This window comes from Tachysurus fulvidraco, chromosome 9, assembly GCF_022655615.1.
Source record: "Tachysurus fulvidraco isolate hzauxx_2018 chromosome 9, HZAU_PFXX_2.0, whole genome shotgun sequence".
In the NCBI taxonomy this organism is placed as follows: Eukaryota; Metazoa; Chordata; class Actinopteri; order Siluriformes; family Bagridae; genus Tachysurus; species Tachysurus fulvidraco.
This window is the reverse complement of record NC_062526.1, coordinates 13,049,398-13,069,550: the sequence shown is the minus strand read 5'-3', so window position 1 is coordinate 13,069,550 and position 20,153 is coordinate 13,049,398. Positions and strand designations below refer to the sequence as shown.

General features: G+C 39.7%; 1 protein-coding gene across 3 annotated transcripts in view; it reads right to left on the bottom strand.

Moving 5' to 3' along the window:
* cert1a (ceramide transporter 1a) overlaps positions 1-20,153 on the bottom strand; it is a 34,819-nt gene that overhangs the window by 6,078 nt on the left and 8,588 nt on the right. The window contains exons 2-16 of one of the 3 annotated variants that reach the window (XM_047818076.1): positions 18,949-19,384; positions 17,936-18,516; positions 17,677-17,850; positions 16,279-16,386; positions 15,369-15,507; positions 6,410-6,490; positions 5,334-5,491; positions 3,443-3,535; positions 3,253-3,339; positions 2,092-2,163; positions 1,498-1,575; positions 1,044-1,139; positions 769-901; positions 604-674; positions 341-469 (exon numbers count right to left, since the gene is read on the bottom strand). In XM_047818076.1, coding sequence (XP_047674032.1) covers positions 341-469; positions 604-674; positions 769-901; positions 1,044-1,139; positions 1,498-1,575; positions 2,092-2,163; positions 3,253-3,339; positions 3,443-3,535; positions 5,334-5,491; positions 6,410-6,490; positions 15,369-15,507; positions 16,279-16,386; positions 17,677-17,850; positions 17,936-18,516; positions 18,949-19,255 — 2,307 coding nt within the window. In that variant the 5' untranslated portion in view covers positions 19,256-19,384. The remainder of the gene's footprint in view (positions 1-340; positions 470-603; positions 675-768; positions 902-1,043; positions 1,140-1,497; positions 1,576-2,091; positions 2,164-3,252; positions 3,340-3,442; positions 3,536-5,333; positions 5,492-6,409; positions 6,491-15,368; positions 15,508-16,278; positions 16,387-17,676; positions 17,851-17,935; positions 18,517-18,948; positions 19,385-20,153) is intronic. The other 2 variants (XM_047818077.1, XM_027145617.2) reach the window with 2 other exon arrangements.

Here is a 20,153-nt window from a genome sequence, read left to right as displayed (position 1 = left end):
GGGTGTCAATGCTTTTTTAAATAATACATTAATATTGTCTGGACCAAGTAAATGGCTGTTAAATAAAAAAAAGTTTAATTACTCTCCATTTTCTTGACATGTATATTTTTATAACAAATGTATCATGTTTAAAACAAACCAACCAGCTCAACTCTAAATTCTATATCCTAAGATGCCTTGAATGATGCCTAAGATGCAGTATGGTTTCATGGGTTTCTTGGCCTTATCATCCGCAATTCATTCATGTTATTCATATGACACATTAAAGGTAACACCATAAATGAGACTTTCATAAGAGTCAATTACGTATTAAGACAAGAAACATAAGAATGGTCCTTACTGGATATCCATCGTGATCTACAGAGAAATTGCACACAATCCACGTATCTGGTTCATTCTCATTGGTAGAGATGATTTTGCGGATAACTGACAAATAAAGGATGTCTCTTTGCGAAGCAGGCCACACCCTCTAAAACAAAATCAAGTTTGACGCTGCATTAGAACAATGTACAATGTACACACCCAAATAGACAGAAAATGCTCTTTAAATAAGTATAAAAATAAGTAAACCTATAAATAAGTTTGGGTCTAATTGTACAGTACCTTATGAGTCTGGTAAATAATTACTGCCTTGTCTGATAATGTCTCTATTACATTGAAGTTTTCGACAGTCGCTAGGGAAGGTTTAGATAAGTAAAGTTAGAGGTGTCTGTCTAAGTTCAGTATTAACATTCTCTTTGGGAAATGTATTAAATTCAAGGAACTCACTTTCCCAGTCATACCGGAAGGCTGTGTCCCAGAAATAATGACAGACCTCATGACCTGTAACCCCTTTAACAGCATGTGTGGCTTTGAGAGGGTCCAACACGACACCATTCTCCTCCACCTCTCTCCTGTACACCTGCAAAACATACAAACAGACAAAAAAAAAATTTAATGACTGAAAACACTTTATTATTCCCCACCAATATCTATAACTGTTTCGGTTAAATGAGAACTGCTCAAAAAACAACAACAACAACAACAACAACAAACTGACTTACCTTCAGCTCACCCTCCTCAGTAAGAAGTTGCCAGTTAGCATCTCCACCTACATCTTGTAAGGAGTGAGTCATGTGACTCTGTATTATTTCCTCCACCTGTGCAAAATCAAATAGGTGTGTCAGTCAGGTTAACAACACACACTGCCAAAACAGAAATGGATAAATACTGCATAGCATAGCTTAACCAAGATGGTTTCATCACAATGATCATACAGCTGCTTCAAACGAAAGCACTGTTGTCTTTGTTTTCTTTTTCTTTTGATCATCAATGGTTAAAATATGAACCAAAATACCACAGTAACTACAGAGGACCGACAGAACACTCTGCTAACAGTAAGTCAATTCCTGCTGCTATTTACTCCCTCAGTGATGGTATTATAAATGGGAGTCAAAAGTAACAAATGATGAGAATAAATCAATCCTATACAACACCAGAATACTGACAAGACAATACCTGTACACTCAGTCTGTGCAAGTCATCAGATGCACTGACTAAGTCGAGAGAGGACAGTGAGGAAGCTTGACTAAGTGGCTGAACCAAAGGAGAAAGAGAAAGGAAGTAAAAGCATACAATGCACAGTGTAAAGACAGAGCCATCACCACATCAACAGGGTAAAGACAGAGACATTATTTAGTGCCTACCTAGTTTTCATTTCACACACCTGCAGTTACCATAGACTGATGGAAAGTGTAGTAAGAAAAGAAATACCGTTCTACACAAATTAAGACAAGTCAGAAGAGCAGTTGTGAAAGTTAATAAACGTTCATGCCAAAAACTACAAAGATATTTGTATTTTTGCGTATTCATGATTTCAAATTCTGAAGGTGGTTGTATTCATCTTAATGTCCAAAAGTCTTCTGTCTTGCACTGTATTGTATGACACCAACTTAACCCTAAACACTTCAATCATTAACTGAAATCCCCTGAAAGTTTAAAAAAAATTTTGTGAGTATGGTTGGGCGGAAAAGAACAAAGAAAGAATGTGCTTCTGTGCTTAAAGAACAGCCTAGGCATTGTGTGGGTATGTTGAAATTTTCAGTCAGATACCTTGTTGGTGTATTTGTGAGCATTAAGAGAGGAGTTAATTGTAACTGGCCGAGAGGTCCTGCACTTTTCAGTCTGAAACAACAGAAGAAAATGACAGTTAAAAAGACAGAGTAAAAACATATTTGGCAGAGTGACCTTAAATACATTATTAGATTTATAGTGACATCACAGCTTCGGATCAACTCTCAGCTTGGGTTACTATCGGTGTTGCGTTTCTGTCCACATTACCCAGCATGGTCAGTGTAAATCAATACACCTAGACAAGATAATATAATCTGGTATAAAACTGATTCATTGATTCATATAGGCTTGAGGCTTATGATGGAACATTATACTATCCTCGAAACATTAATTGGCAATACATAGTGGTAGGTATGCCTGTCCATACCAGTCCATATCATTTATACCTAGGAAAAATTACCAACAGGGAGTCACCAAACTGAAGAACCTGGAGGAGACAGTAATCTACTAGACAGGATCTACTCAGATAAAAACAGACCGACAGCTGTTAGCTTACAAGAGTCTTCTATTTTTTTTAATCTACTTTAAATATAACATTTAATCAATGAATGGAGAAAGAGAAATACAAATAGAGAAATATGTCTGGCTCATGACAGTTGTTGTGATAGTAAAATGGCTACAGTTCAGCCTGGACCAAAATTCCACAAGACTCTATAAACATTTTATAATGGGATTCAGCTGTCCTTAACAGTCAAATGAGTTAAAAGAGTCCCAAAGCTAGTGAAAACAAAACAGCTGTGCCGATCTAAACATTCTTTCATTCATTTTCTACCACTTATCCGGAGCCTGTGCCTATCTCAGGCTTCAACAGGCATCAAGGCAGGATACACAGAGTGCCAACCCATTCCAGGGCACACACTCTATCATTCACTCACGCAATCACACACTATGTACAATTTTTCCAAAGATGCCAATCAACCTACCATGCATGTCTTTGGACCGGGGAGGAAACCGGAGTACCCGTAAGAAACCCCCGATGCACGGGGAGAACATGCAAACTCCACACACACAAGGCGGAGGTGGGAATCGAACTCCCAACTCTGGAGGTGTGAGGCGAACGTGCTAAACACTAAGCCACCGTGCCCCCGATCTAAACAATTACACTATATAATTAATCAATTGTACTTAATGTAGGCTTACCTGCTCCTCAATCTTGTCTTGTTTATCGAGAGCTGCTTCAACAGCATCAAAGAATTCATCTTCATTGATGAGACTGTTTGGCCCCTCCTGAAAATTACGTATGCTTCATCATGTATATTATCTATAGCTGTGTCTAATACACTGGAAGTGCACACAGTTTTGTTTATTGTTTAAAATGAATCTGACTTACTTCATAGTCTGGTCCACCGTAGTGTGATTTCTTCTTCAGTTCTGTTATGGCTGACTTATAGGATTCTTCGACTTTCCTTCTCTGTTGCATTTCCTTACAAGAAATCATAAATATTATACTTATTTTCATAGGCACTGAACAACACATGAAAATAAACTAAAATATTTCACTTTCCTTTAAGACCGTGATGGTAATGAATTGTGGGAGAAAATTAAAAACAACAATATGACTATGATCATAACATCTGAACACCATAATAAAGGACTTTGCATACATTTTAAGCTCTTTACATTCTTCACTGATCAAAGTGAATAAATTAAGATGCACACATACAAAATAAGACCAATAATCAATATCTATCCAGACTATATCTTTGTGTTCTAACAGGTCCTACCTCCAGTCTTAGGCTTAAGACAATGAAGCCAGGTTAAAGCCTAATGTTTATAAAGGTTCTGCATCTGGGATTGGGTATGGGCTCAGGGTTCTCTCTTTGTCCCAGATACAAAGAGCTCCAAATACCAATAACCTCCATCAAAACTCAACAGACAGGAGAGGGGAAAAACACAGCCCTTACAACTGCTTCTGCTCCAATGTAAACAGAAACAACCATTAACATTTACATCTTGTTTAAATCACACCTGCTAAGGAGTGCCACAGGAGGCCACGTAAGTCACATAACCAGACAATGTTCTACCTGAAATAAAAATGCCAGCTAAGAGCAGGTAAAATGTTGAAATGAACTTACAGAATTGACAAAAACAAGCTAATACACATACAGAGCCCAAAAACAGAGCAGAGAACAGGTAACTTACTGCATACACAGAATAATCCAATGCAGTTTTGGCTGCCCAGAGCGGCCAGGGTTAAACTGGATGAACTGGTAAACATATTAAGATATATCCATGTAGTGTACAGACTAGTGAGCTCGAGCCATGAGCTAAAGATTTTCCGGTTGTCTTCTTGCTACTGGTCTCTTTTCAGCCGGTATGGCACACAGATCCACGCCCCTTAACTTTGTAGTGCTTCAAATGCAATGGAATTTAAGGACTTCCTGGCTTGTCATGCTTTTCAGCTGGATAAGCAAGAACTGGTTGGACCAGTCTAGACTTTACAACGAGATGTTAAAGAAGTCTGTGAATAAGTGCTCAGATAAATTTACACCAGTGTCAAAGTATGCAGCTTCACATGACTACCAGTATGGGTTTGCACTAGTTGAGTCAACAGCACACCATAAGCACTATTACATAGATATACAAGCACATTAGTCATAATTGGAGACACCATGCAAGGACCACCTAAATCATGTTAATGTGTTCATACATAGGAATAGCTTCTTAATCCTTACTTCCTTTATTTCTTACAGAAAAAATATATAAAAATATACATATAAAAAATATGTTAGGCTTAATATAGCAGGTAGTATTATATTATTATATTATATTAATTAGTATTATATCTCAATTCATTCATCTCAACTGCAATGGTGTTATATAAACAAACATTAGACAATTTATTTCAATATGAATGCAATGAAATAGTAAGATGATCCTAGCAGGCAGAGAACAATTTTACTGCAAACAAATTTTTACCACAAAAACCTTAGTGTTGAACACACACACACACACACACACACACACACACACACACACACACACACACACACACACACACACACACGTCAAACATGTATTTAGAGTTCAACAGTGTTCTGTCTTCTTCGTGGGGTTAACTTTTCTAAACCAGAATTTGTTTGTCTGACCACTGCTTTATCTAAAAAAAAAAAACAGTAAAGGTGTAAGGTTTCTCTTGTACTGCTGTACAAGAGCACCAAGATCAAAAGCACTAAGGCTAACCATTAAACCATTGAATTGAAATTATTCAGTAGACATACTTTATCCAGTTGCTTTTGCCAGGTCTTCTCACGTTTGACCATGATATCAATGCAGTGGGACATTGTAGAGAGTATGCCTTCTGTGGTGGCTTTGAAAGTGATTGCTTCACCTTTGAAATCAATGCCAATGCACCCTCTGGAGCTGGCCATAGAGAATACTAAAGCAAGAAGAGGAACAACAGTGTTTTATTTACATCAATTTCCACAGAACTCAAAGGCAGTCATGATTAGACTTGATTAGCATCCTAGTTTTGTGTAAAAACACTACAAAAAACATAATTATCCTGCACAGTGTCATTTATTAAATGACTACAATGCACTGCCTCCACTTACGCCAGCAACGCTCTAATCTTGCTCTACTTATTCCTGTTTTATTTTCAAAATTTATTGTCTGTAGACAAAATATCCAGAAATGAAATTCTTAGAATGTGCAAACGTTACAATATGCACACTGTGCTTTAACTGAATGTGTATGTTTGAAGTTATATCAGATAAGATGTCAACAATAATAGATAATAATATGGTGTCAACAAATAACATGAACTATGTTTTCAAATTACCCTACATGGCATTGACATTGCTGTGTGACAAGATTAAGGAGGAGGATTAGGATAGAAACTTATCATAGTTTAATGACAGAAAATAACATGACATCTTTATTTGATTTCACATTAAAATGGCCGTGTCTTGCATTTTCATGTGACTGCCATCTTATGTATAAGACTAACTGGATATTCACTGAAATTTATAAATATCAGTTTCTTTACACTGTACATTTATAAATTCAGTGTAGTACAGTGTTCAACACTTTTTATTTTATTGTCTCCTGCCTGAGGTGGCTGGGGGGAAAGGCAGGAAAGTTTACAATATGCATGATGGCCTTAATGGTAACATGTAAAACCAAACAACTCTTGCGGAAAGTGGCATCTTTACATAACCTCATTACAGAGCTAATTTAACTTTGGTGAATATTTAGGTCATAAGAAATTCCATGCTTCTAAATGCTATGTACTGTAGACATGTACTTTGATTTAAGTAATAAATCCAATATAGAGAGGATATGAAATCATACTTACTCTCTTTGCTGCTGTTATTGTTGAGGAGGTAGTTTCTACCCGGCTGTAAGCTGGCAAAATCAACTTCTTCATCCTCAATTACTGCATGACAAACAGAAAACAAACATGGATTAAGTAGTTATTATAGCTAGGAAATTACTTAACTACCAATAACATTTTAAGGGGATAAAAATATAAAAAACTTAAATTAACCTGGTTGCATAAGTGTGCACAACTGTAAAGTGCTACTTTGTTGAATCAATGTTTATTACATTGATTATTGATTTTATTAAGTTGTATCATTTATTTTATTACACCATTCACTATTCTTAAATAACAGTCTATCTTTTAGTTGGACTCATTGAGTTCTGGCTAGACACTGGCCTTCTTTTGGTAAGCCATCCTTGATTTGATCCTCTTCAGCTTACTAGCAGACACCTGAAGGTTGTTCACTAAAGTCTGACCAGTATTTATAGCTATTGGTGATTCCACCATGATCATGCACCATGATAATATTGATGAAGTGTTTTGAAAGGATAGTCATGTCACACATAATAAGGAACATTCCAACCACCTTCTACTCATTTCAGTTTGCATATTGACAAAACCGGTCCACTGAATATGCTTTAAACGCTACCATTCACACAACCCTCACACACTTGGAGAGTAAGGACACGTGAGAATGCTATTCATCGACTACAGCTCAGCATTCAACACAGTTATTCCACACAGGCTCTTTGAAAAGGTCCTCACCCTTGGACTGATGCCCTCTCTATGTACTGTAACTGGGTGCTGAACTTTCTGACAGACAGACCACAGTCAGTCAGAGTAGGAAACCGGACATCAGGCATCAGAACTGTGAGTACAGGGACACCCAAGGATGTGTCCCTGAGCCAATGCTGTACACCCTCTTCACCTACAGGTATGACTTGCATAGCCTCCCAAAACAACACCAAGATAATAAAGTTTGCTGATGATACCACAGTCATCGTACTCATTACTGGTGGAGAGGAAACATCGTACAGAACAGAAGTAGCATGTCTGATGTCAAGAAAATAATCAATATATATAATCAATAGCGTTCAGCGTCAGTTCAGGCAGGCCACATAGTCAAGCTCGGCTATAAGCTAATGTCAATTTTCTAACCCCGCCCATCAGCTAATCTGATTCCTAAGCGTGCTATTGGTACATTTCAAACAGGGCGCCCTATTTAAATGCTTTTTTCAGTCTGTCTGCTTGGCTGTTTCGTCTGCATTGCTGCAACTGCGATTTAAACTCGGTGGCTATTTGGAGTTTAAACCGCAAGCTATCTTCTTTTGTGGGGCTGCTGCCTCTGCTTTGCTGCTGCAATTCAAACTTGACGGCTAATTAGAGTTTAAACCAAATCTCCTTTTGGTTTCGAGATATGGGACTATAAGAGGTCGTGATCACTATTAGTATACTTGAGCCGAAAAGGAGGTTTGATGATGCTTTGGCCTTACGGTAAATCGATACGGCGCGCATGTTCGTGTACAGTATAATAGTGTGTTTGTTGAGCCGGAAGGGCTGGCGTGTTGTACAGTCTGTTAGGCTATGCTTCGATATGCTATGCATGTTATGCTATGCTAGGTTATATTATTGTATGTTACGCTATGTTATAAGATGAGGTTATGCTATGCTCTTGCTATGCACGTCACGATGGGTCATGCCATGCTTGCTTTGCTAGGCTAGATTACTCATCTATATACTCATGCTAGGTAATGCTATGCCTCGATATGCTTTGCTATGCCAGCTCGTTATGTTATGGGTCTGTTTCCTCTGCATTGCTGCTGCTGCGAGTTAAATTCGGCGGCTATTAGAGATTAAACCGCAAGCTATCTCCTTTTGTGTTCGCGATATGGCACTATAAGAGGTCGTGATTACTATTAGTATACTCGAGCCGAAGGGGACGTTTTGAAGACGCTTTGAACTTACGGTAAATCGATATGGCACGCATGTTCGTGTCTAATGGTGCGTTTGTTGAGCCGGAAGCGACCGGGCTGGCGTGCTGTACAGTCTGTTATGCTAGGTAGGCTACGCCTTGCTAGGCTATGTTGCATTTTGCTAGGTTAGGTTACGTTACGCTATGTTATGACTCGCTAGGCTGTTATGATACATTAAGCTATGCCTCACTAGGCTGTTAGGTGAAAGTGACGTGACATATGGCTAAGTATGGTGAATTATACTCAGAATTCGTTCTCTGCATTTGACCCATCCAAAGTGCACACACACAGCAGTGAACACACCGTGAACACACACCCGGAGCAGTGGCAGCCATTAATGCTGCGGCACCCGGGGAGCATTTGGGGGGTTCGGTGCCTTGCTCAAGGGCACCTCAATCGTGGCTGGACCGAGACTCAAACCCACAACTTTAGGATTACAAGTCAGACTCTCTAACCATTAGGCCACGACTTGTTATGCTATGCCTCACTAGGCTATGTTAGGTTACATTATGCTACGCCCTGTTAAGCTATGTTAGGTTATGCTATGCCTCGCTAGGCTATGTTGGGTTACGTTATGCTATCCCCTGCTAGGCTGTGTTACATTATGCTATACCTCGCTAGGCCAGGTTAGGTTATGTTGCCCTATGTTATGCCTCGCTAGGCTGTTATGATACGTTATGCTATGCCTCACTAGGCTATGTTAGGTTACGTTATGCCATGCCTTGCTAGGCTATGTTAGGTTACGTTATGCCCTGCTAGGCTATGTTACGTTACGTTACGTTATGCCTCGCTAGGCTATGTTAGGTTACTTTATGCTATGCCCTGCTAGGCTATGTTACGTTATACTATGCCTCACCAGGCTATGTTAGGTTACGTTATGCTATGCCCTGTTAAGCTATGTTAAGTTACGGTATGCAATGCCTCGCTAGGCTATGTTATGCCCTGCTAGGCTATGTTATGCTATGCCTCGCTAGGCTATGTTAGGTTACTTTATGCTATGCCTTGCTAGGCTATGTTAGGTTACTTTATGCTTTGCCCTGCTAGGCTATGTTACGTTATGTTATGCTATGTCTCACTGGGCTATGTTAGGTTATGTTATCCCTTGCTAGGCTTTGTTATGTTATGTTATGCTATGCCTTGCTAGGCTATGTTAGGTTACTTTATGCTTTGCCCTGCTAGGCTATGTCACATTATGCTATGCCTCACCAGGCTATGTTAGGTTCCGTTATGCTATGCCCTGCTAAGCTATGTTAGGTTACGTTTTGCTATGCCCTGCTATGTTAGGTTCCGTTGTGCTATGCCCTGCCAAGCTATGTTAGGTTCCGTTATGCTATGCCCTGCCAAGCTATGTTAGGTTCCGTTATGCTATGGCCCGCGAAGCTATGTTAGGTTACGTTTTGCTATGCCCTGCTATGTTAGGTTCCGTTATGCTATGCCCTGCGAAGCTATGTTAGGTTACGTTTTGCTATGCCCTGCGAAGCTATGTTAGGTTACGTTTGGCTATGCTCTGCTATGTTAGGTTACGTTATGCTATGCCCTGCCAAGCTATGTTAGGTTCCGTTATGCTATGCCCTGCGAAGCTATGTTAGGTTACGTTTTGCTATGCCCTGCTATGTTAGGTTCCGTTATGCTATGCCCTGCCAAGCTATGTTAGGTTCCGTTATGCTATGCCCTGCGAAGCTACGATAGGTTCCGTTATGCTATGCCCTGCTAAGATGTGTTAGGTTCCATTATGCTATGCCCTGCTAAGCTACGATAGGTTACGTTATGCTATGCCCTGCTAAGCTATGTTATGTTACGCTATGTTAGGCCCCGTTGGCTGTTATGATACATTATGCTATGCCTCGCTAGGCTGTGTTATGGTGATTGGTGCTGTGCCTTGCTGGGCTTGTTTTGTTGCATTGTGCTGTGCCTTGCTAGGCCATGTTAGGTTACGTTACTCTATGTTGTGCCTCGCTAGGCTGTTGTGATACATCAGGCTGTGTCTCTATAGGCTGTGGTGATACATTGTGCTGTGCCTTGCTAGGCGATGTTAGGTTACGTTGCGCTATGTTATGCCTCGCTAGGCTGTGTTATGGTGTGGTGTTCTGTGCCTTGCTGGGCTATGTTGTGTTGCATTGCGGTTGGCTGTGCATTGCTAGGCCATGTTAGGTAACGTTACCATATGTTGTGCCTTGCTAGACTGTTGTGATGCGTTATGCTGCGCCTCGATAGGCTGTGTTGTGATACTGTACGTTGTGCTATGCTCCGCTGGGCTGTGTTATGGTACAGTATATTGTGCTGTGCCTTGCTAGGCTATGTTGTGTTGAGTTGCGTTATGCTATGCCTTGCTAGGCCATGTTAGGTTACGTTGCACTGTGTACCTCGCTAGGCTGTTATGATGCATTAGGCCATGCCTGCTAGGCGTTTACGTTGTGCTGTGCCTCAGTAGGCTGTTGTGATGCGTTAGGCCGTGCTTTTCTAGGCGTTTTGTTACATTATGCTGTGCCTTGCTTGGCTATTATATGTTGTGCCATGCCTTGCTGGGCTGTAGTGATACGTTAAGCGGTGCCTTGCTAGGCGTTATTTTGCATTGTGCTGTGCCTTGCTGGGCTGTGTTGCGCTACGTTATGATATGCCTTGCTGGGCTGTGTTGGGTTGCGTAACGCTGGGTTATGCCTTGCTGGGCTGTGCTTCGCTGGGCTGTTGTAATGCCTTATGCCATGCATTGCTGGCCGTTATGTTGCGTTGTGCTAGGACTCTCTAGGCCGTTATGATGCGTTATGCCATGCCTTGCTAGGCGTTGTTACGTTATACGATGCCTTGCTAGGCTATGGTATGTTGTGCTATGCCCTACTAGGCAGTTATGATATGATATGCCATGACTTGCTAGGCTGTTATAATACGTTATGCAGGAAATATTTACTGGCAAATGGTTTAACTTCTTAACTTGACATGGTTAAATTTTAGCCAGCAATGAAAATGAAAAGCTTGATTAAATTTCTCTCCTCTCTGTAGCAGTGTCCACGAAAGATAGTGACCTTTGGATTGATAATCAATGGCTCCTGGCCCTGCTTGTATTGTTTCTGTTCGTTACAAATTAATTAATTAATTAATTAATTCATAATTAAAGTAAATGTTCCAAAGCTGGAAAGGCCCCGAGAAGCATCCTAACCGCTGCTTCTTCAATTATTTAATAGCTGGACTTATCCAAGGTTTTCGCAGGAGTTTCACTACTCATTAGTTTGCCTATAATTTGCTTTCTGCCATTAAAGAACCTGAAATTGTTGGAAAAGGAAGTTAAGACTGGATTTCTTGTTGGGTCTCTTGGAAGTCTCCTTTCTCTGGTTGTTGCATGGATCCTAGAGCTAGAGATGGCTACTCGGGATATTCAGGGAGGAGGCACTTGGTTCTCGTGTTCTGTTTGTGATTGAGCTAGCTCTGCTGCTGCTACGCTAGCTCTCCTCCTCTGCTGCTGCTAGCTCTCCTTTTCTGCTGCTGCTAGCTCTCCTCCTCTGCTGCTGTCCCTAAGGTAGCTGAACCAGGAGTGGAACGTTAAAGGTTCTGGTTGCTCCTTGGGAAATTGGGATGGCATGATGTTCATGATGATCTGGAGTCTTCTGCAGCCTTGAATCGTATACAGGCACTGAGCCTTCCGTTGGTTTTGGGGGGGGGTTTAATGGTCAGTGGTTGCTAGTAAATGGTAAAGGAACTGCTTTCCGTGCCTGATAACATGTCCTCTGCTCTGTTGGTATTTTACTAATAAGTTTGGCTAGTGAAAAGCTCGCTTTAATCCTCTGCTGGCTCTTCAGTTAGCATGAAGAGCCAGGGAGGATTGCCTGGTATGGTCTGTTTGGGGGGGATTTTGTCTGGCTGCTTTCCCAGTTAATGGGAGATTGTCCCCCCACGAACCTGCTGCTGTTCCCTGACTAGCTTTCATGGAGCTCATGAAAAGGAAGGGGAATTCAGAACAGAGCCATACCGCCAAATGTAAATTTCATAAGCTTGCAAATAAAAAATGTAAATATTTCAAAGAATTGTCTTTATTTTGACTCAAGTGGTCCTGACTGAAATATAGCGTTCAGCGTCAGTTCAGGCAGGCCACATAGTCAAGCTCGGCTATCAGCTGATGTCAATTTTCTAACCCCGCCCATCAGCTGATCTGATTCCTAAGCGCTATTGGTACATTTCAAACAGGGCGCCCTATTTAAATGCTTTTTTCAGTCTGTCTGCTTGGCTGTTTCCTCTGCATTGCTGCAACCCACCTCCTCCCATAGCTCCTCCTTGGAACTGTGTTTAACATAATCAGTGTCATTCTGCTGTCACTGATGCAGGCTCTGTTCTAAATTGTGGGGGGGGGGGGGGATTTTGTCTGGCTGCTGGGAGATTGTCCCCCACGAAGCTGCTGCTGTTCCCTGACTAGCTTTCATGAAGCTCATGAAAATTAAGGGGAATTCAGAACAGAGCCATACCACCAAATGTAAATTTCATAAGCTTGCAAATAAAAAATGTAAGTATTTCAAAGAATTGTCTTTATTTTGACTCAAGTGGTCCTGACTGAACTCTCCTTAAATGCAGATAAGACCAAGGAGATGATTATTGATCCTAGGAGAAGGATGAAGAAGCGTAGAGAGGGAGAACACCTTCAAATTCCTCGGAACCTGCATCAGCAAGGACTGGTCTCCTGGTCACCTGGTCTCACAATACTCAACAGCTCTTGAGAAGATTCCAGCAGAGACTTACGAAGGCTTATGAAATTGGCATGTTGAGCGAGATCCTTAGCAACTTCTACCAGGGTCATCAGAAGGGGCTCATAACATCATCAGGGACAATACACACCCACAACACAACATTTTCACAATTCTGCCATCTGGGAGATGCTACAGGAGTGTGAGATCAAGGACAAAAAGACTCACAAACAGCTTCTATTCACAACACCACTACCCCACACCACATAACTCCCACTGACTGCGGCCAAACAACTCATTGTGCACCATACTCTATTACATGCAAAATAAGACATGCAAAATAAGAATTTCATTGTATGGTCTAAACCACTGTGTTTTCACCGTGCACATGACAATAAATCTGTTAAAATAAAGTTAAAAAAAAAAAAACGGTCTGGCTGAATAAAAGCAGCCTCTAAAGTTCTTCTCTCGATATGTTAATTGGAAAAATTCTCAGTATATGGATGGCTTGCCACATTTTCTCATTTGGATTGCACTTACAGTGATGTCTCGAGATACGAGTTTAATTCCTTACGACCTTGCTCGTATCTCAAATTGCTCGTATGTCAAAACAATTTTCCCCGTTTAAATGAATTGAAATCCCATTAATCAGTTCCAGCTCGAAAAATCCCACTCCAGTTGTTTTGTTTGTGTTTTGAATATGAAAAATGTACAGTACCTGTGTTTATAAATGACAATTATTGTATAAAAACATACAGTAATAAAAGAGATTTTACTTTACGGAAGATGTGCACGGAGGTTGAGAAAGGATTAAACAGGCGGAATTTTGTCTCGTACGTACACTTTCGTTCACTTACTCGCTACTGTACACTCTTAATGCTGCTTTACACTTAAATGGAACTTAACTAAACTTCACTAAAATTAACAAACTTAATTGCAATTATCTTAACTTAGCTGAACTTAATTGCTAAAATTTCTGTTTTCTTTACATTAATTTTGCTTAATTTTTTAACGGATCCAACCCTCAAAACGGATCCGAAAATGACGCACCTCACGCAGCGCCTTTGCGCTCCATAGGAAATGAATGACTTCCGGTTTATCAGCTGTCGTTTGTCGTGTGCAGTGGAAAGGTGGCTTTAACTGACGCGGGAAGCTGAGGCAGGGGAACCAGAGCACACGTAGTTGTTGGGGATCTTGGTTTCGGCGGCGGCGGCTCAAATGCTCGTATCTCACGGCAAAAATTTGGTTGAATCACAAAAAAAAAATTTGGTTTGGCTCGTATCTCAAAAAATTCGTATGTCAAAGCACTCGTATCTCGAGGCATCACTGTACATGGTTTTAATCAGCACTCATCGGTCTACCAATTATTGTCCCCAAGAAAATTCTCTGTAAACTCGGTTGAAAAGAAATTTCAAAGATGATTTCTACAGGTAGTACAGATGACTTTTAATTGTGTTCACCAACACAACATACTGTACCAACATAAATTTCTTTGGCATTCATGTTTGCAGGAGACAAGGCTACTTAAACTAGAAGTTCTTTTCATCATGCAAAAAGCTGCAAACTGTGGTCAAAAGACAGAACAGGAAGACTAATATGCCCAAAATACAACTTACTGTAAGTATTGGTAATCTTCATGTTTTGGAGATTTAAGATTAGTTAGGTCTGTACAGTTCAGTGTAGCTGTGATCAGCATTATGCACTCGAGGCTTGTATATTATATATATATATATATATATATATACACACACACACACACTACTGTGCAAAAGTTTTAGGCAGATGTGAAAAAATGATGTAAACAAAGAATGCTTTCAGAAATATAAATAATGAGTGTTTATTTCTGTCGATTTACAAAATGCAAAGTGAGAAAACAAAAGAAAAATCTAAATCAAATCAATATTTGGTGTTATTTTTTTTTTGCCTTCAAACCAGCATGAAGTGATGGCACGGCCCCCACAGAGCCCTGATCTCAAAATCATTGAGTGTGTCAATATGAGTGTGAATATTACATCAAGAGACAGAAGGATGTGAGAAAGCCTACATCCACAGAAGATCTGTGGTTAGTTCTCCAAGATGTTTGGAACAACCTACCAGCCGAGTTCCTTCAAAAACTGTGTGCAAGTGTACCTGCTGTTTTGAAGGTAAAGGGTGGTCACACCAAATATTGATTTGATATAGATTTCTCTTTTGTTCATTCACTGCATTTTGTTCATTTATGAAAATAAATGTTTAACACTTCCATTTTTGAAAACATTCTTTGTTTATAGCATTTTTTCACACCTGCCTAAATCTATTAGATCAGACGACAGAGCCAAAAACATTCCTGTCTTTTTGGATTTCAAGTCTTACCTTCGTCCCTGAAGAATTCCTCTTTGTGATCTCCACTTGCACAGGTGTCAAAGTAGTGCTGCAGTGTGTCCACTTGTTTGCACAGAATCTCTCGGAATGTCTCCATCTCTGCCAGCTTCTCTTTGAGGCTGCTGCCTTTCTGCACAGTGACCAACAATAAACAGTCTAAGCTTCTTCCCGCAAACACAGAGAGGATGAGGAGAAGCTTCTTCCCGCAGGCCATCCGAATCTTAAACCAGGAGACACCCAGGATCTAACACTGGACCTCTCTCTGCATCCCCACTGTTCTATTCACCCCCCTTTTTTGTACTGACACTTTAATTCTGGACTGTCACTGCTACTTTAACTCTGGACTTGCACAGCGCCACTTTATACGCTTTATACACTATTTACACACCATACTGCACCTGGACACTTTAAGGACAATCTTTAAAAAACATACACATTTATGTATACTTTCTTATTATTTTATTCTCATTTTATTTTTTGCTTTTTTATACTTTTTTTAATATTCTTTATTCTTATACCGGACAGTTGCATAAAACATTTCACTGCATATCGTACCCTGTATTTATGTGTATGTGACAAATTTGATTTGATTTGAAGTCCTGTATACTACACATGTATCTTTAAAGTCTCTGATTTGTATCTTTGTTTTAAGTACAAAATCTTCACAAGCCTGCTCGATTTAGTAGTTATGATATCTGTACCAGTATTTAGCAGTTTTTCAAGCATAGGACTTTGTTTTATAGATAATATATATATTATAATACATGTTTTATATATAAAGCTGACAGCATTATATTACATCCACCTTTACCTATCCACATATCTCCAGTTTTTAGAACTGCTATGACATAAGTAACAGTACTTTATAACTATTTATGACTACTACTATGACTATTTTTACCTTAAAGGAAGATGTGGAAGTGGTTGAGAGACCACTGGTGGCAGACGTGAGGGACAGCAGGGATCCATGGTGCCTTAAACTGGTCTCTGAACCATAGCCAGACTCAGCCTGCAAAGGCATGTGCATGCACACACACACACACACACACACACACAAAATAACATTTAAAGGGCCTTATTCACATACCTGAATACTTGTTTATATACTTATACTTATTACTAAGTCCCACTTTCTGCATCTTAACATCATTATTGTTATTAAACAGTGGGGTGCAAAATGAAAACTTCTTATGCATAAATAACAGCCTTACAGGGGATGGGAGCAAGAGAGATTGAATCTGGGTTAAAAACCTCATCCCTGCTATGTTTAAACCTTGAAAACAATGTTAAGGTTAACAGCACTGTGGACTTATTTCTAACTCCCCACCACTTTCTTGCCACAAACCAAAATCAATCATTAAGACAGCACGAGTCTTTGTGACAACCAAATAATGCCATGTGGTGAAGTGCTGTTTAATAAATAAATGTGTGTGTGTGTGTGTGTGTGTGTGTGTGTGTGTGTGTGTGTGTGTGTGTGTGTGTGTATATATTAGGGCTGCACGATTTAGGGAAAATGTCATATTGCGATTATTGAGGTCAATATTGCGATTGCGATATGCGATATAATAAACAAATGGTATCATGAGTCAACTTGCTTGGTTCTCAAGGAAAATGCACACACAGATTACTGATAATGCTGAAATGTGTATTTCTCAACTCAAACTAGCAACAACAAACAAATGCAAAACGTTTTAAAATTAAAATATTTTTACAAAATAACATCTTTGCATTACTGCAAACAAACTTGTTGTTGTCTCAATAGTACAGCTAAATATAATAAATAGAACAAAGTAAATTCTATGCTCATGAAAATAAGATATTTTGAACATTGTGGGCCACATATTTTGAAACAGGGATATTTTACCTGAACGTAACATTTTTGTATAAACTTTCAAAAAGGACATAAATGTGTGGTTCAAACCACTAAAACTGTTGTTGGTCATTTACAAAAACAAAAACAAAGCAACAAACTGGTACTTCCACATCCTCTTTCTAAAAAGCTCTACTTATCACTTGAGAGGTTCTTTGCCAAAAAAACAAGCATATCCACCTTGTCTGGTTTCAGACAGGAGCGCTGATTCGATACAACATTACCACTAGTGCTAAAAGCTCTCTCTGATGCAGAGCTGGTAGCTTGTATGCAGAGATATTTCTGTGCAAGTTTGCATAGCCTAGGGAAGTTTATTTTGTGTAACTTCCACCATTTCTGTGGGGCTTCTCCATGAACTACACTTGGCATGTAAATGTAAAGGTTGAGTTGAACGTTGAGTTCAGCAGCCACTGCTTCTCTAAATTGTACCATGGGATCAAATGTGGTTGATGCTGTTGGTGTTGTTGTGCATGTGATTTCCTTGAAGAAACTAGCTAGAGTTTTCTTCTTGGCTTTAGCAGCAGGTGGATTTTCCACATCCAGGCTATCCTTGTCCATCGCTGCATTGCTTGTTTGGGCTACAGGCTGCTGCTGATGAATTTCCTGAAACAAATAAAAAATGCACATGTTTTAGAAATCTGTTACATAGAATTGTAGCCAGTTAAGTAAACATTGTGTTTTCACTCACTATCAACTCAGAGATCACTCGGTCCTTTAAGGTCTGGGTCTCTTCTGCAGAGATGTATTGTGTTCGGAACCTTGGATATAGGAATGTGGGCATGTTTAGCAGGTCCTGCATGACTTCATATTTCTCGTTGAGGTAGTTCAAAATTTTTGATTTGAGTGATTTAGACAGGCCAATGTCCTCTTCCTCTTCAGCCAGCACTGAGGTATTCACATAAGATATGCTCACATAGTGTTCACCTAACAGGGCATCCGTGAAGTCCTGGAGTGGGCTGAGTGCTTTGTTGACAGATTCCAGGAGCTCCAGGTCCTGCCATGAGGGCAGTAGGTGTCGCACTTTGCGATCTGCAGAGAGAACCTTGGACAAAGCATTTTGCTGCTTCAGGACTCTTGCGATCATTTTCTGAGTAGAACCCCATCGTGTTGAGCATTCTGTCACCATGGCATGCTCTGGGAGGTTAAGCTCTCTTTGTGCTTCCCTCAAAGCAACTCTCTTCTTCCAGCTATGGGAGAAGTGGCCCACAATCTTCCTGCATATCCCAGTAGCACGGTTAATGCATTGTGCATTATCTTTCAGGGCATTTACTGTGAATGATAAGACAAAACATTTACTAACTACAGTGACTAAAAAACATTCATATTTTAGTATTCACACTCTGATTAAATGCCCAGGTCCAACCTAATAGCATAAAAACAGTAATACAAAAATTACAACAAACACTTTAATATTCATATGTCACCACTCTAAGCTATAAATGTTAGAGTAGTAGGCAAATAGCTGTGGCAGATGTGTAATTTATACACAACCCTATACATACGCAGCCCTAAATAAAATAGGCCACGCTTATTATGATTTGTGGTGCACATAACACTGTATTTAAAATTATGTTATTCTTAAATTAACAACTACCCCAAAACCCCAAATAATAGTATACTATTTTATACTATTGTAAAAGTACAATAGTATAAAATTATTGCTATAGCCTAATAACAAAAGATGAAATTAATTTAACTTACCGATGGCCAGATGAAGTCTATGCCCAAAGCACTGGAACCTAGTCCACTGATTAAGCTCCACCGCTTTGACAACATTAGTGCCGTTGTCTGTTGTTATGGCAACCTGACGCTCCTCACGAAGGTCCCATGCAGCCAATGCCTCTCTCAAGCCCCTGGCTATGTTCTCTCCCGTGTGGTCATCGGGAAAATAGGATGTTTGCAGGCAGCAGCTTTTCAGTTCAAACTCCTCATCATCAAAGTGCACAGTTAGGCTAATATAGGGTTCAGTAGTTCTGCTTGACCACAGGTCCATAGTTGTCCACGGCATTTGTTGTAAAGCTCAGGGATTGCAACTTGAGAGAAATAGTTCCGCGAGGGAAGTTGGTACCTCTTGTCCAGTGTGCGGATCATTTTCTGAAATCCGCCCTTGTAACGGTGTTTATGGGCAACATGTTTCCTGCCAAGCAGTGCATTATAGAGTTGGTGATTTCTCTATATCTTTGTGAAGACCTTTCATATGGTGCAACACTCTCAAACACATCTGTAATTGTGGTTTGGTTTTTTTGCCTTACAGATTGTTCTTTTTGTTCAGTTGTTTCTTTGCTAATCTGGGCTTTCATCATACTTTTCTCTGTGCTGTTTCAGGTGCTGATATAAGTTTGTTGTGTTGCCACATGATGTAGCAACTTTATTTTTACAAATTCTGCACAGTACCTCTCTATGCTCAGTGTCAGATATCTTATAGACAAAATATCGCCATATAACAGAGGTAGCATTTTTATGGCCACCAGTTCAGTGTCCATCTGCTCGGCATCCATCTTCACCCGTTGCGTGCTGCACACCAGAAAAAGTCACGACATGACCAAACGCGCCACACGTGCCACTGCCTAAACTGAAACTCACTGGTCTTTTTTTTATTAGCGGATAGCGGTGTAGTGTATGAAATAGGCAAACAGCTTTCAGAGAGAATGGGTTGTCATATCCACACATGCATTTATTATTTATTATTTCAGAAAATTGCAGCATTTTGTGTCATATAATTGCCATATATGTGTGTGTGTATATATATATATATATATATATATATATATATATATATATATATATATATATATATATATATATATATATATATATAAAATATATATATAAAATAAATATATAAATACTTCACCAAATGGCATTATTTGGTATATACCTATATATAGGTGCTGGTCATATAATTA